The 16,332-nt window shown below is 31.6% G+C and overlaps 1 protein-coding gene across 1 annotated transcript in view; it reads left to right on the top strand.

Moving 5' to 3' along the window:
• Positions 1–12,112: 12,112 nt before the first annotated feature.
• LOC145312953 (uncharacterized) overlaps positions 12,113–16,332 on the top strand; it is a 44,754-nt gene continuing 40,534 nt past the window's right edge. Inside the window, exon 1 of the mRNA XM_080152164.1 lies at positions 12,113–12,276. Within this exon, the coding sequence (XP_080008290.1) occupies positions 12,274–12,276 (3 nt within the window). The 5' untranslated portion in view covers positions 12,113–12,273. The remainder of the gene's footprint in view (positions 12,277–16,332) is intronic.

The raw sequence follows: 16,332 nt of genomic DNA, 5'->3' as shown, positions 1-16,332 counted from the left end.
ACCTGTGTGTAAAAAAAGATATTTAAACTAAAATGGAAGGACTAAAGGCCTCTAGGGGCGTAGACGATAGTTATGAGTTATATTAATAATTCAGATTTCATAAATATATAGCAAGCGAATATGTATTAAATGCTATTAAATCTACCTTAAAAAGATTTTAAAAGAAAAAAAAAGAGCCGATTAATGTTAATTTATTTATTTTTTAGGTCATTATTTTTAAATGATAGGCAGAAAGCATAATAATTATATAATAATTTATGCTTTTCCTTGAAACTCAGAGGCCAACTGCATGCAGTTATACTTCCTCTTTCGGCAAATGTACACCTCTCCCCCCAAAGTTTTTATATAGAAAATGGAGGTGATCAACCCCCAATACAATCTATATTTTCAAACAAGTCTATATTACATTTTTTCATACAAAATGTTCTAAAACCTGCAATAGTTCAACACTAAAAGCCCTTGAAAATTGTTGACCGATCTGTCCAGCTATTCACAAATTCCTAATGGACATAAAGACAGTTACATATACATCCAGGTACTTTAGTATTTGCAGGGATCATTAAATAAGGATAAGACAATGGATGATAAATTGTTGGGGAATAGTCCCTTTCGTAACATCGCCCCATAAGGGGCGATTCGTCGTATTTTTGAAATGGCTTTTATAGGTTATTTTAGGTTAGATTATATTGGGTCAGGTGATTGCCCCACAGGGTTAGGTAATTGGCCCTGCAGGGTTAGAGCCCCCCCCCCCCGCAGGGGCTAGAAATAGGAGAAAAGCTACTGTGAAAAATACGAAGAATCGCCCCATAAGGTGCGATGTTACGAAAGGGACTATACCCAATTGTTGTACATTCACAACGATGATAAACAAAATTAACCCTTCTGTAGTTTAAATTCTTCGTTGAATTTTGCTATTTTGTAACAACCAATCAAAATTTGATAAAAAGTACCCAAAGTTTTTAACGTGTTTATAAAACTTTGGGTACTACCAATGTCTACTCCTTTCCCGATTAGGTACAAAAACCCTGGCGGGGTTTCGAGTGTTTCTCTGTCAAATAGTGGTAAACTTCCGAAGTGCATTTATTATCTATTTAATGAGCAATTAAACTTTAATCAAAATATTTTTGCGTGCTGACGTTAATAAAAATTTATGCAATTTATAACGAATATTATTTCAAAATTGTTCGCAATAATTAGTAAAATCCTTCTAATCTATAATACAAAGTAGAGTGATGTTTGTCCGTCCGTTTGTCCGTCCGCCTGTCCCTTAAGATCTTGGTAACCACTGATTCTACTCTTCAGGGAATATACCTACTGGTCCTGTGGTGGTTTTAGGCTATTTTCTTGGGGGGTGGGACACTCCCAAACCCCCCAAAAACAAAAAAAAATCCCCCCCCTATTTTTTTTACGAATTTTGCGAATTCGTTATTTATTTCCGATCCATTCGCATTTTTTTCACCTGGGTGGTAATAGAAGATGTAATTATACCTCTTGAGGCATAGCCCCTAGAGGCTAGGGACGAATATTAAATAAAGTAGTAATTTTTTAAAATAAATGTATAAGTATAGATGTATAAAACTACTTGGTTCATGCGTTCTGCTTTTTGTGTAGCGACTTGGCTGTGTTTATATTTCCAACGCTATTGGCTGATATTCAAAGACCAAATTGAAAATCGGCACAGGGTCCCCACCCCGTGAACATACAGTTATTTAACACCTGTCCCATCTAATCTTTTACTTTTAATGGTTTTAGTTTGGCTGTATTTTAAAAATTAATAAGCTATTAAACCGATTAAGGTCTCTATTTTAGGGATGATTCATATATGTCTTGGGGAGTTTCAAACTTTTAGTACTTCATTTACCAACTAGCGGCTACGCCCCTAGAGGCCTCTATGGGCACTTGAGGAGGGGAGAGTCAAATTTGATAACCCAATTTATTTTAGATTTTAAAAGAAAAAGTAAAAAAAAAATCTTTTTTGGGGGGGGGGAGTTTAGTTAAGAAAATTTAAAGAAATATTTTTTTTTGGGAGAGGGGTTAATTTTTTTCAAGAGCGATTTCTCTTGAGAGGGTGGTGGTACCCTCCTCCAAAATAGTTAAAAACCTTCCCGGGACCTATGAGAAGCTGCCCTGTTAAAAAGAACCCGATCAGTTCAGCGGTTAGCGAGATCCTTCGGTACACAAAAACAGACAAACAAGCAGACACATAGACAAAGAGACATCCTGTTACTTTATTATAAGGATTAAAAATAAAGCTCCTAGGTGTATTTTCTTAGTCATTTTTTATGTTTATTTTATACTTTTTATATTTTTCCTTAAGTTTTATATGATGATAAATTATTTAGTATTAAAGTTCATGGTCAAAATTTAAATTTAGCATATTAATAAACTTAGATATTTGTTTAAAATAGAGAAAATAAAAACCGCACATTTTTAATTTAATCAACGTTGCATGGTATTTGTCAGACACACAAGAAAAAAATATGTTTTAAGGTAGTTTAATGTTTGTGTGTTACTTTAAATATAGAAAACGGCTAGATCTATGTAAAACCTATGGAAGCCTCGGCTTACAGAAGCCCCAAAATCAGCCGCGCGGCTTTCTCACCCTCAGCCAATCTCAAAACATTTATAACTTTTTCTCGTATTCATTCGAATCCGGTGGAAAGGAACCAGTTCTCATCCATACTGAAAAATTATGTCTAGCATCGTGTTATATCCAGTTTTCTACAAAATATAAAAATGTGCAATCATAAGATTAAAACCAGTCTTTTTTAGCCCCGAGATGCCCGCAGAGAGCTGTTTATAATACGATGCGAGAAATAACTATAAATTAGCTCAAATCCTAAACCTTTGTCTTCATGTTTTTTATTTTAAGAGTTACTCCCACTTATTTACTTTATGCTTATTAGTTTATTAATGTTTAGTATTTTAGCTTGATTAAATTAGGTTTTTATTCTAACAATAAAAAGGTCAATTTATTGAGATTGAATAGTTTCAGTTCAAGCCTAACTTTCATTAGTGACAGTACAGTTATTTCTCGCATCGTATTATAAACGGCTTTCCGCGGATATAGAATGTACAATTATAAGGTTAAAACCATTTTTTTTAGCCCCGAGGTGCCGAACGCACGGGCTAAAAAAAACAGGTTTTAATCTTATGATTGTACGTACATTTTTATATTCGTAGAAAGCTGGATATAATACAATGCTAGACATAGTTTTTTCGTATAGATGAGAACCGGTTCCTATCCACCGGATTCGAATGAATACTAAAAAATATTTTAAAATTGGACAAACAAGGGCCTCCGATTATTCTAAAACTCTAATTATAAAGCTATAGATAATTAAACAGCAGAGCATTCATTTATTGTCTAAATTAAATACTTAACCAAAATATTTCATGCGTAATTAAAAATAACATAGCATAGCATTTTTTTCATAATTATTAATTAATTCTTTATACGTTTTATTTCCTTGTTGGTTTTAATTATCAGAAACTTAGAGCAACTCAATGAAAATTTTTATTGCTAAAAATTATATCAAAAAGTAATTTTCACACAAAATATTCGCGAAATATCACTAAACCTTAAATATTTAGTTTTCAAACAAGGATGACAACATCCATAAAAGCGAAGCACTGAAACGGTAGGACAAACGGACATTAACACTTGTATAGTGTCAGAACTGAATAATCAGAATATAAATGAATAAGAGTCAAAGCAAATTGTGAGTAAATTTGTTGAAAAACTTCTTGATACAGGATAATGATTATTGACATACTTATATTTTTAGGGCTTGGTTATAGAGTTGCTTCACTTATAATATTGTACTTTGTTGTCCAAGGTATCAATATACCAAAAATCAGAACAATAAGATAATTAGATCACATTTTGTTGTTAAAAAAGTAAGAAATCAACATGTTTAAAACGGACGGACGGAAGTACGGACCTATCCTAATTATAAAAAAGCTTCGCTTTTAAAAACAAAAGTTTTTGTCTGTCCTTCTAATATGCAACGGAAAATCTTCTATGGCCTCTCATTTTTAAAAGCTTCGCTCATATGGACAAAATCAAACTTGTTATCTATCATACAAAGTAGCTTGATGCCTGTCAATCTGAAGCTTAAGATCTCGGTAACCACTGGACCGATTGGATTCTACTCTTCAGAGAATATATCTACGGGTCCTATGGTGATTTTAAGCTATTTTCATGGGGGGTGTAACACCCCCAACCCTCAAAAAAAAAAAAAAAAAACTCCGAAATTTTTATATTAGGCAGGTAATTAAAACTCCGTTGGTCGCACCATCACTTTCTTTTAAATACCTATTGGGGCAAAGCCCCTAGAGGCTTGGTGCGAAGCCGCTAATATTGACATGAAGTAAGCCAATTAATGCACTAAAGACATACTTGATGTGCAACTACAAACAAGGACAATGTTGACAACTAGTGGCGTCCAAGAGCTCTTGAGGTTGGGATGATGTCGAACCTCAAACCTAGTTCTTGGGGCGCCCAACCCCCCAAAAAACAAAAATACCCCTCATTTTTTAAAAATCAGTTTGAAATTAGTGGTTGCGTCTCCAATTATTTTTTTTAATTACCTCTTGGGGCACAGCCCCTAGAGGCTAGGGGCGAAACAGGTAGCTTTAATTTAAGGTATTAGTTATTATCATTATTGTGACAGATAGACAGACGGACAGACGTTATATTGTATCATAGCTTTACTGTATATATGCAAAGTGTCATTTTAATTTAAAGCATTGGTCATTATCGCCTTCATTTCCTTATTATTATTTACAATCATTAAATCAATGACAGTCACAAGTTTTCTGAATATGAAATAAAAAAAACTAAGAGTAGATTTGGATTTAGCATGTTAGAATTGTCCTACCCATTTAAAACTTTGCATGATGAGTCATGTAACAATTGGGTACGATTTTAGAAGTGTAGCAATTCTATAATGGTTACCAGAAAGTCCCTACGTCCATTTAATAAGGTGATTTTAACTTTTGTGCCACCTTTTTTTATGATTTGATAATTTTTCTTTAAATCTGATTTTTGGAATAATGATTCCTAGGACAACAAGGTACATTTTTTTAGGCAAAGCATCCTTACAATTAAGATGTAAGCATATCCTTAAACAGCATCCTGTATTTATTCAATTGTTTAGACTCATAGATTTATATTCTGTTCTGACAATCTTCAAGTTTTTATGTTCGTTTGTTCCTTAGTCTGGTTTTAGAGCTTTGCTTTTATGGATGTTGTCAACCTTGTTTGGGTATGCTTGTCCCTATCCCTGTGTCAAATTTACATATCTTCTCTCCATCATATTTTTATATTGTGTTTTCCTCAGAGATGATTGATAGATATATAACTATTTCTAAAGTATGCTTGTCTCTATCCCTGTGTCAAATTTACATATCTTCTCACTATCATATTTTTATAGTGTGTATTTCAGGGATAATGAATACTTGCCTTGCACATTCATTTTTTCGTTTTGGGATCATACAAAGAACCAATGATAGGCTAGAATACATTTTACCTTTGGTTAAATACAATGTATACTGGCCTATCATTGGTCATTTCAATGTATCACGCCATTTTTATTAGGCACTATAAGCTGCTTCTTTTTAATACATTTAACCAAGAAAATTGTTTTACAAAAAATGGAAAAAAATGTAAATCGAGAAAGCGCAAAAAGGTAAAATATTTATTAGAAGTTAAAAAAAATGCATTATCTGTCCATATTCCATGATTATGTACTTAACTTGTGTATGTATGCTTTTCCGCAATTTTGTGATAATTAACAAGACAACAATCAATGGTTTTTAGAGTCTAGCTACTCTACAAGTAATCAGTATTGGTAGGTTTGTACCACTCAATTATGTAATAATTAACAAGACAACAATCAATGGTTCTTAGAGTCTAGCTACTCTACAAGTCTACCAGTATTGGTAGGATGCTACAACCCAATCAATGGTTTCAGAGTCTATCTACTCTACAAGTAACAAGTATTGGTAGGTTTGTATCACCCAATCAATAGTTTTGGATAGGCTAGCTACTCTACAAGTCTACCAGTATTGGTAAGTTTGTACAACCCAATCAATGATTTTAGAGTCTAGCTACTCTACAAGTAACCAGTATTGGTAGGTTTGTACAACTCAATCAATAATTTTAGAGTCTAGCTACTCTACAAGTCTACCAGTATTGGTAGGATGCTACAACCCAATCAATGGTTTCAGAGTCTATCTACTCTACAAGTAACAAGTATTGGTAGGTTTGTATCACCCAATCAATAGTTTTGGATAGGCTAGCTACTCTACAAGTCTACCAGTATTGGTAAGTTTGTACAACCCAATCAATGATTTTAGAGTCTAGCTACTCTACAAGTAAGAAGCATTGGTAGGTTTGTACATCCAAATCAATGATTTTAGAGTCTAGCTACTCTACAAGTCTACCAGTATTGGTTGGTTTGTACAACCAGATCATTGGTTTTAGATAGGCTAGCTACTCTACAAGTAACCAGAATTGGATGGTTTGTACAACCAAATCAATGGTTTTAGAGACTCTAGCTACTCCACAGGTAACCAGTATTGGTAGGTTAATACAACCCAATCAATGGTTTTAGAGATTCTAGCTACTCAACAAGTAACCATTATTGATAGGTTTGTACAACCTAATCAATGATTTTAGATAGGCTAGCTACTCTACAAGTAACCTGTATTGGTAGGTTTGTACAACCCAATCAATGGTTTTAGAGTCTAGCTACTCTATAAGTCTACAAGTATTGGTAGGTTTGTATCACCCAATCAACGGTTTTAGAGAATCTAGCTACTCTACAAGTAACCAGTATTGGTAGGTTTGTACAACCCAATCAATGATTTTAGAGACTCTAGCTACTCCACAAGTTACAAATATAGTTTTAGAGACTCTAGCTACTCTTCAAGTTACAAATATAGTTTTAGAGACCATAGCTACTCTACAAGTTACATGCCATTGGTAGGTTTGTACCACCCAATCAATAGTTTTAGAGTCTAGCTACTCTACAAGTAACCAGTATTGGTAGGTTTGTACAACACAATCATTGGTTTTAGAGACTCTAGCTACTCTACAAGTAACCAGTATTGGTAGGATTGTACAACCCAACCAATGGTTTTAGAGTCTAGCTACTCTACAAGTAACAAGTATTGGTATGTTTGTACCACCCAATCAATGATTTTAGAGAGGCTAGCTACTCTACAAGTAACCAGTACAGGTAGGTTTGTACAACCCAATCAATGGTTTCAGAGTCTAGCTACTCTACAAGTAACCAGTATTTGTAGGTTTGTACCACCCAATCAATGGTTTTAAAGACTCTAGCTACTCTACAAGTCTACCAGTATTTGGTAGAGTCTAGCTACTCTACAAATAATCAGTATTGGTTGGTTTGTACAACCCAATCATTGGTTTTAGATAGGCTAGCTACTCTACAAGTCTATCAGTATTGGTAGGTTTGACTAGTTAATTCTTATGATTATGTCATATATCTTATTTTTAATCTTTACTCAAAATCCTTATTTTGTGTGATTTATATATACGTCCTATATATTATAGTAACAGAATGAATGTCTGTGTGTCTGTACCAAAGGGTCTCGTTAACAGCAGGACATATATCCATTTACAGTGAAGAATCATATTTATTTTTCAAGATTATAACTAATGGCCTATAAGAGAAAATTTAGAAAATGAAAAATGAACCATATCGGTCCAGCTGTTAGTTAGATCTTAAGGTTCTTCACTGGCATTCTCATACTTTTAAATAAGAATTAATTTTACTCAAATTTCCAAAAAAAAATTCTTATGAATTTGTCAGCTTGTGTTAATTTGTTTATAGATTTATTGACCTAATAACCCTTAATTAAAATAAAGTAATTACTTTTATAATGCAATTTGCTAAAGATTTTGCATATGTTAGTACGCTAATACATGTTATAGGGGACCTACGGATTTTGGCAATATTTAAGTACAGAAACCAGACCATTCAGAATAAGTTATTTGAAAACAAAATAGACAGGAATTAAGAAGATATTCGACTCTAAATAACACTGGTTCCCAAAGTTTTATAACCACCTTAGCTCAAAAACTTTAGATATCTTTATTGCATTTGATTCTTGGGTTTCAGCTTATTAAAGCCAAAACTTTTCAATTAATGATTATAATTTAGGTTAATTTCATATGGCATCAATATGGAGATTTGGTTCAATTTATCATTCATTTTCCTTTTTAAGCTTACAAATAAGATAACGTGGTTATAAAACTTTGGATACCATTGTAATTTTAAGTCCAATGTCCCCTCCTTCTCTCAAACTCAAACCAAGTTCCGTGGGTTCTCTTATATGTATGTATTATAATGTTAATGTGTGTTTGTTTGTTTTTATTTTGATAACATATGTGTGCAAATATGTGCAGGATGATTCACAAAAAAATAAAAAGATTTTGTAGGTAATTTTTAAACTGAATAGTCATCTATTACTTTAACATTTATGGGACTTTATTATAGAAATGCTATGCTTAAAATATTGTAACTTGTTTTCCTAGGAATCATTGTACCAAAAATCATATGAATAAGATAATTATAGCATACAAAAAATTTGTCATAATAGTTTTTTTTTAAATTGCATGTTTTAGAAAGTGTAGCAACTCTGTAATCGTTACAATTAAAGTCAGTATTTCTTGTAACGATTACAGAGTTGCTATGCTTCCTAAAGTTACAGGAATCATCGTGCAAAGTTTGAAATGGATAAGACAGTTCTAAAATGTAACTTTAGAATCATAAAGCTCAATAGTAATTTTTAGATGAACACCCTGCACTAAAAACTACAGTTTTTACAAATTTTCATGCTAAAATCTCAATGCAATTTTATATTTTGATCAATAAATACTAAATTAGCATAAAAGGTAATCTTCTTAAAATTTTCTTTCTTTCTTTTTATCTTGCTTTGGAGCGAAGTTACTCTATAGTCAGTCCGTAAAGCCATTGGAAAAATGTGATTTTCAATGAAGATTCTTAAGAAATATGCGCAACTAGTATATACATTGATTTGTCTGTCTGTCTGTCTTTCATGCTTCAAAGACTTATTAAAACCTCATTTGTTTCGTGGATTTTCATTGAGTTTTTGCCTATTCTCTCTCTTTATTGCTATATCATCTGAACATCTGTTATGTAACTCATTTTATCCGTTTATTCCATTTTTATTATTCCATGATTTTTTTGTATGTTTCGCTCATTATTGATTTTGCCATCCTTTTTAAAAGCGAAACTTTTCTATATTTAGGGTAGGTCTGTATTTCCGTAACGGTTAGCTTTTTTGTTAATTTAGGCATGTTAGAATTGTCCTATCATTTTTTTAAAACTTTGCATGATGACTGTAGTAGCAAATCTATAATCGTTAAAAGAATGTCCGTACGTTCATTTTAAACATGTTGATTTTTAACTTTTTAATAACAATTTTTTATGTGATAAAATCATCCAATTGGTCTGATTTTTGGAGTATTGATTTCTATCACACAAGGTACAATATTTTGAGCGAAGCGTCTCTATAATCAAGTCCTAAAAATGTCAGTGTTTCCTTAAAAAAAATTCTGAATTTAAGAAGTTTTGTAACAAATTTACGTATAATTTTGTCAAAACTTATATATTTACATTTTGTATATTCAGTTCTGACACTCTACAAGAGTTAATGTTCGTCTGACATACCAGAGCTTCGCTTTTATGGATGTTGTCATCCTTGTTTAGATGTCAATTTTCCATTTTTTCCCTCTTTCCTTCCCCTTGTATATGCATGGAGATTTTAACTCTCGGAGATTTCCCGCGCTTTTTGAAAGGGTAAGAGGGAAAAGGGAAGAAAAGTGTGGCATTTGGTGAACAGTGGAATAAAAATGGATGCTGAGAAATAGATTTTATCATTTTTTAGCATGTAAACACCATTTAGGCTTAAGATCTAGCTAACCACTGAACCGAAATGGTCCTAGGAAGGTTATAAATGTATAATATTTACATCTAAGTATTTACGTTTGTAGTCTTATTATTTTTTAAATCTATGTCACTTACTCGTCTTTTTTTCAACAGTAAAAATGAAATAAAGGGGATGATTTGGTTTGTGAATATGACGGACGATGAGTTTAACTTTGTTATAATAGAGTTCAATCTAGAATAATCACATCCATAGAAAGTCAAATTTTATTATATCCTATTATAAAAAGTCTATTTTTAGTCTGTAATTAGAAATATGGATAACTATTTTAGGGATGCTTCACCGAAGTCCTTGGATGGTTTAAGGCAACTTAATTGTTAGAATCAAGTATTGGTAGGGTGTTTGGCTATTTTTCCTTTCAAATACAAAGCCCCTAGATGCTGGAGGGGGTCGTTACTTTTGTTTAGAAAATAGCATCATTTCCTCTAATCTGTAACATTTAGATGTAAAACTTTAGATTTTAGATGTTTTGGAACTTTAAAGATTGCTCTAAGCTATTCTTTCCAAAAACCCTTCATGAGACTAAAGGAAAGCTTCTGAAATACATTAGCTGAAAATACCAAAAAAATCAAATATATTACTTTCATTTTTCATTTAAGTTTAATGTTTGCAGTTTTTGAATAAACTTTTTTGGTAGGGGAAGAAACTCACGCAAGAATCAGCCACGTGACGTTATAAAAATGAGAGAGATGATAGGAGAAGTTGGAAAAAAAACCTAAAGAAGAGATGGATAATCCCTCATTTTTATGAAGTCACATGACTGATTCTTGAGTGAGTTTCTTCCCCTATATTTTTTGGACATAATTTGTTTATAATGAATCTATGATAATTAGTCTATATCAGTTAACCATACCTCCTCTTTATTACAAAAAAGAGTGAGAATAAGAATGCAACAAGGATGGAAGAAAAAAGACAGGGGGTGGTAATGAAAGGGAATGTATTATATGTTATATTTACTAAGAAGACTAAATGGATGGATGAAGCGTTTATACAATGTTATAAAACTGCTTGATACAGGATAATGTTTATGGACATACTTACATTTTTAGGACTTAATTATAACATTATAACATTTTACTTTGTTGTCCCAGGAATCAATATAACAAAAATCAGATCAATCGAATGATTAGATCACATAAAAATTTGTAGTTAAAAAAGTAAACATGTTTAAAATGGACGTACTGACATTCTGGGAATGATTATAGAGTTGCTACGCTTTCTAAATCGTACCTAACTGCTAAAAGTATCACCATGCAAAGTTTGAAGCCGTCAGGACTATTCTAACATTCCTAAATTAACGAAAAAAGCTATCCGTCTCAGACGGACGGACCGACCTTAATTATAGAAAAGCTTTGCTTTTAAAAAGAGTGAGAAATAAGAATGCAACAAGGATGGAAGAAAAAAGACAGGGGGTGGTAATGAAAGGGAATGTATTATCTTATATTTACTAAGAAGACTTAATGGATGGATGAAGCGTTTATACAATGTTATAATAAAATCAACAAATAAATTATTAGCCTTTTAGATTTTTTAGACAATGTAGATGATCAGTAACTTAATTGTACCATTAGGAACAAATAATTTCTTAACTTGTGTCAAGCTTTTCTCAAGGAAATTTTATCGTCTTAAGATGTCTTGCCTCGTATTATGAGGTAAATGTAAAGAATACACATCTTTATCTATAAATTTCATTTTAAGATGTAAGATTGTATCTATCTATAGTGCCCGAGCAAAATGGGGATATATATCACTGCTTTTGGCCTACCTATTTTATAGATGTCAGAAAATACCCTAGATCCCATATCTTTCCTATTACCCTTTCCTTTTTTCTTTCCCTCTACTAAGACGTCAATAGAAAAGATAGGCTAAAATCTGTTACATTTATCCATGTTTTCCTAGGGCACTAAACACGGGCACTGTAAGATTTATTGTGGCTGGTTATCTAGGGTAATAAATCTATTATCTTTTAAACATTCATTCTGCAACATAAATTTGCTATTTTTTTGTAAAATTTTTTTGCTTGTTTCAATGGATACCTTTCTGCATATGTATGTAAAACAAAATAATATATCGCAAGGAAAAATAACCAGAGTTCGGAGCTTCAGTTTAGAGTTAGATTTGGTTGTGGTTACACCACAGTAATTATTACAAAACTTTAAGCTAAAAAAATACACATATATTTATAAATAAGGATAAAGAGTGATTTATTGCCCTGCTGAGTGCATAAAACAAGAATTGTAAAGAACCAGAAAATTTAAAGCAAACAAAATGGTAAGGGCCTTTTTGTATTAATAAGTTGTATTTGACAAGTTGTAAAACGTTGACCAAGCTGACAAAAAAACTGTTTTATTTCTAATCATTTTATCTTAAAATTAAGCTTATGTTTATAATATGAATATTAACAGTTGAGGCTTTGAATAAGGCTTTGCACGAACAAATAGACAAATATTACATTTATTTCAAAACACAATCTTAGATACTAAGAGTTATAAAGGTATTGTTTAATATAAATTATAATCAGTCATAACAAGACAAATATAGGTTTAGGCAAATCTAATCAAAATCTTAGATAGTCCAATGATACCATTGACAATGATATCAAAAGCATCAACAATGCTAAGGCCGATGAAAAGTCCGATCCATCCCCCAATTTCACTGATGATGTTCCAGATGCTGTAAGTTGCCTGGGTTGTAATTGTTTTCACAATGGGGGGGAACATAAACTTGATTGTTTGGTTGTCATAAATGAGTTTGTGCTTTGAATCAAAAGTATACTTGATAGTTTCAGTATAGTATTGATTTTCTTTGAAAATTATTTTACTTCCAGGAAGGCTGCAATTTGTTAATGCCAAAGGTGACTCTAGTGTTCTAGATAACAAAGATTTTGCTGCCTTAATTTCATCATTTGTTCTGCAAATATCACCATCATCTATTGATCTGAAATAAACAAAAAAAGTCAATTTTAATTTGAGAAGGATTAATCTTTGAAATTGAGATAGCAGAAACTGTAATTAAACTACCTTAAAACAGGTAGAGTGCAACCAATCTTATCAAGAGCCTCATTCTTTACATGATAAAGAACACACTTGTCAAAGGTAACACTGTTGTCAATTTTGTTATCAGACTTTTTCTCCAATAGATCCATGGTTACCAATATATTTACATGTTGTCCATAAAAGTCATATAGTTCTTTGGTAATTAGCAATCCTTGATTTGCAAGAAGTGTTCCAGTTTCATGATAATATAATTTGTAGGGTATGGCCTTAGATTCTTTTGTATTAATGACTGTCAGGGTCTTCATCAGCTTTGGCAATTTATATTCCTAAAAAAGTAATTTCTTATTTTTAAGTTTGATGCAAAAGGAAATTTAGTTTCTATATATACCTTGCACAACATTGTGATACTTTCATAGAAAATAAAATCAAAATCAATTCCATATTCTTTTGTCAAGTCTTTAATACCATAGGATGGATGGTATACATTGAGTTCCAAATCCTTGATTTTAAAGTTTCCCATTCCATTTCTTAGACTGAAATAATCAAACATGTTAGAGGCAATTTGATTCATATCTTAATTGATACAGGTATACTAACCCACGGGCATCTATTATAAAACAGACAGATAATGACAGGTTAGCATTCAAGTATAAATGGTTATCAATCGATGATTCAGATACACCTAAGAAAGTCAAATCTTGATTATAAAATTAAAATTAATTTAAGATTAATTTGTAGATTCATTATCAATTGAAGTAGTTATTTTGATTCAATATGTTTAAATAATTTATTCCTGATGTATACTTCTTGTAACATGACTTTATTGCACTCAAAATAAATAGAATGCATATCAACAGCAAAGTCCATTTTAGTACATTTTTTAACTTTTTCTTCAGTTCTTGACAATTTGCACAGACAAAGCCAAATAGATATGAGAGTATCATATGACAGTCAAAAACACTAAAAAAGTTTTAATATCAAGTTCAATTATATAGATATAAGCTTCTCTTGTAGGTATCATAATTTATTGTTGTTAAGTTAATTTATAACTTAGTTATTTTTTACTAATGAATTAAATGTAATTACCTACTGCCCAAAATTACTCCAGTCCAACCTCCTATTTCAGCAATCATGGAATCTATTGGATAAGCTTCTGAATTTTAAAATTTAAACTATGTAATGTTTAGGCCTTTTATTCTTAACATATATTTTACTTTCCTGAATTTTGGTAGAGATTTCCTTGAACACTATGTTCACTGGCAAAGGTTTTTCAAACTTGGTCTCCCTTAAAGAAAAAAATTATTTTTGTTTTCTACTACAATTTTAAATTTATTGTGAATCTGCTAAGTCTTACCTTTTGTCATGATAAAACTCTCTTTTATTTGACATCATAAGATTGACATCAACTTTAATTGTGTCATCAGGAGCTTTACAATCAATTTCATATATCGCATTGGATAGCGCAATAAGATTGGTTTGGTTCTTTATTTCTAATTCTTGGGCTAAATACAGTTTTTCCAATTGGTCAATAGCACATACATCAAATGTGAGTTGGTCATCATTTAAGTCTTGATGCCTGTATATCTCAACATCTGCTTTTGCTGTGATAGAATACATTTTCAGTTTGTTCTGGTCATTGCCTGTAAGTAGATTTATAAAATTTACAAAAGTTCCATGTAAGAGTTTTTTTTTGGGTTCAATATTTAAAATTTCAACTTTCTAGCACTTACCATGTTGGAATGTTGTTTTTAGTCCCACAGTGTTGAATACATTTATAGAATTCATCCAAACATTTAAAAATTGGCCAGGATGATGAATATAAATCTTCAATTCCCTATCATGTAAAAAGATAAGAGTTTTGTTGCAATTTTTAGTTTTAGAAAGTATTTTCTATAAAGATTACCTTAGTGTATGAATGGTAATCTTTTGAATATTTTCAATAGGATTTGTCATGGTATGGCATGTGTCAAGGTAAACTTGGGTTCCATAGTAGTTAGGAATTGTCAAGGAATTTTTAGGATTTAACAATTCACTTCCATTATAGAGTTTTGAATCTCCTAATAATGTTTGAGCTTCTATAGTTGTTATAATCAAAGAAGCATTTTGTTGCTTCTTCCAGAACATATCAGATTCTATTTAAAATTTTGACAGTTATTATAGCTGTTGAAGGTTTAAATGCTAATTAAAATAAAAAAAATTGCAAACCTGGAGTTCCTTTATCATATACATCTTCAGCAAGGAATGTAGAAGAGCAAACTGTTATGTTAAAGTCACCCACTAGTCCTTCTATTTCTACACTTGTTAGCAATTCTTTTTTCAAATACTTTAGAATCATGATTATAGCTATGTAGATAAGAAAAACAGAACAGACAATTTTGACTGCAACAAGTACAATTTTTTTAACTGTATTTCCAGTTCCCTTTAAATTTGGTAGTAATGAGGACAGCATAGATTCTAAGGTTGAAACAATTGATAGTCCTACACAGATTCCACACCATCCACCCAATTCAGCAATTAGGGATATAATAGTATATGATTCCTCCAACTCTTCGCTCAGTATATTTTCTCTGACCTCCACTATATATCCATGTCTATTTTCTAATGTATTTTCATGAACAAATTCTGAGCCAAGAAAGTTGTACTGTGTCTCTGCAGATTTGATTGTGTATTGTGTACAAGGTATGCTGCAACCATGATTCAAATATTGTAAATTGAAACTGTAGTTTTTCAATGCTTCCTGAGATTCCTCATTTTTGGTACAAACATCTAAGTTTGTATCATATTGATCTAAAATTTAATGAAAGGATAATAACTTCATTTAGTAATATGTAATAAACAAGGATGTCGAAGCTTTATAATTTTTGGGGGGGAGGGCGGTAAATAATTAAAAATTTAAAAAACATTATATAGGCAAGGATGTCCAGGCTTTTTTTTTATTTTTTGGGGGGTAATCACCCCTTTAACCCCCCTTCCTTGGATGACCCTGGTAATAAATATCATTTATATTTACCAAACATTGCTGGTATACATGTGAAACCTTCCAATTGAGCTCTTAGTAAACAATCATCATAGTAATAGTTAATATCATCATTGCAAGGTACTTCAGGGGATGACTTGAGTTTAGTACTAGAAACTTGAATTTTCACATCAGAATTAGATTCAGTGAAGCCAAATGGTATATATCCACTAGTTGATTGGTGCAAGTTATACTGTCCGAAGTAGGAATAAACCTGATAAATATTTGAATCGCCACCAGGAATAAATTTATTATTTTTTAGTGGAATCAATTTCAATACAGTTTTCATTCTTGCAAGTTCTTTTTTCAGGGTAA

This window comes from Acartia tonsa, chromosome 3, assembly GCF_053477335.1.
Source record: "Acartia tonsa isolate MP-2025a chromosome 3, ASM5347733v1, whole genome shotgun sequence".
NCBI classification, from domain to species: domain Eukaryota; kingdom Metazoa; phylum Arthropoda; class Copepoda; order Calanoida; family Acartiidae; genus Acartia; species Acartia tonsa.
Note: the sequence above shows the minus strand (reverse complement) of the source record. Positions and strands in the feature narration are given on the sequence as shown.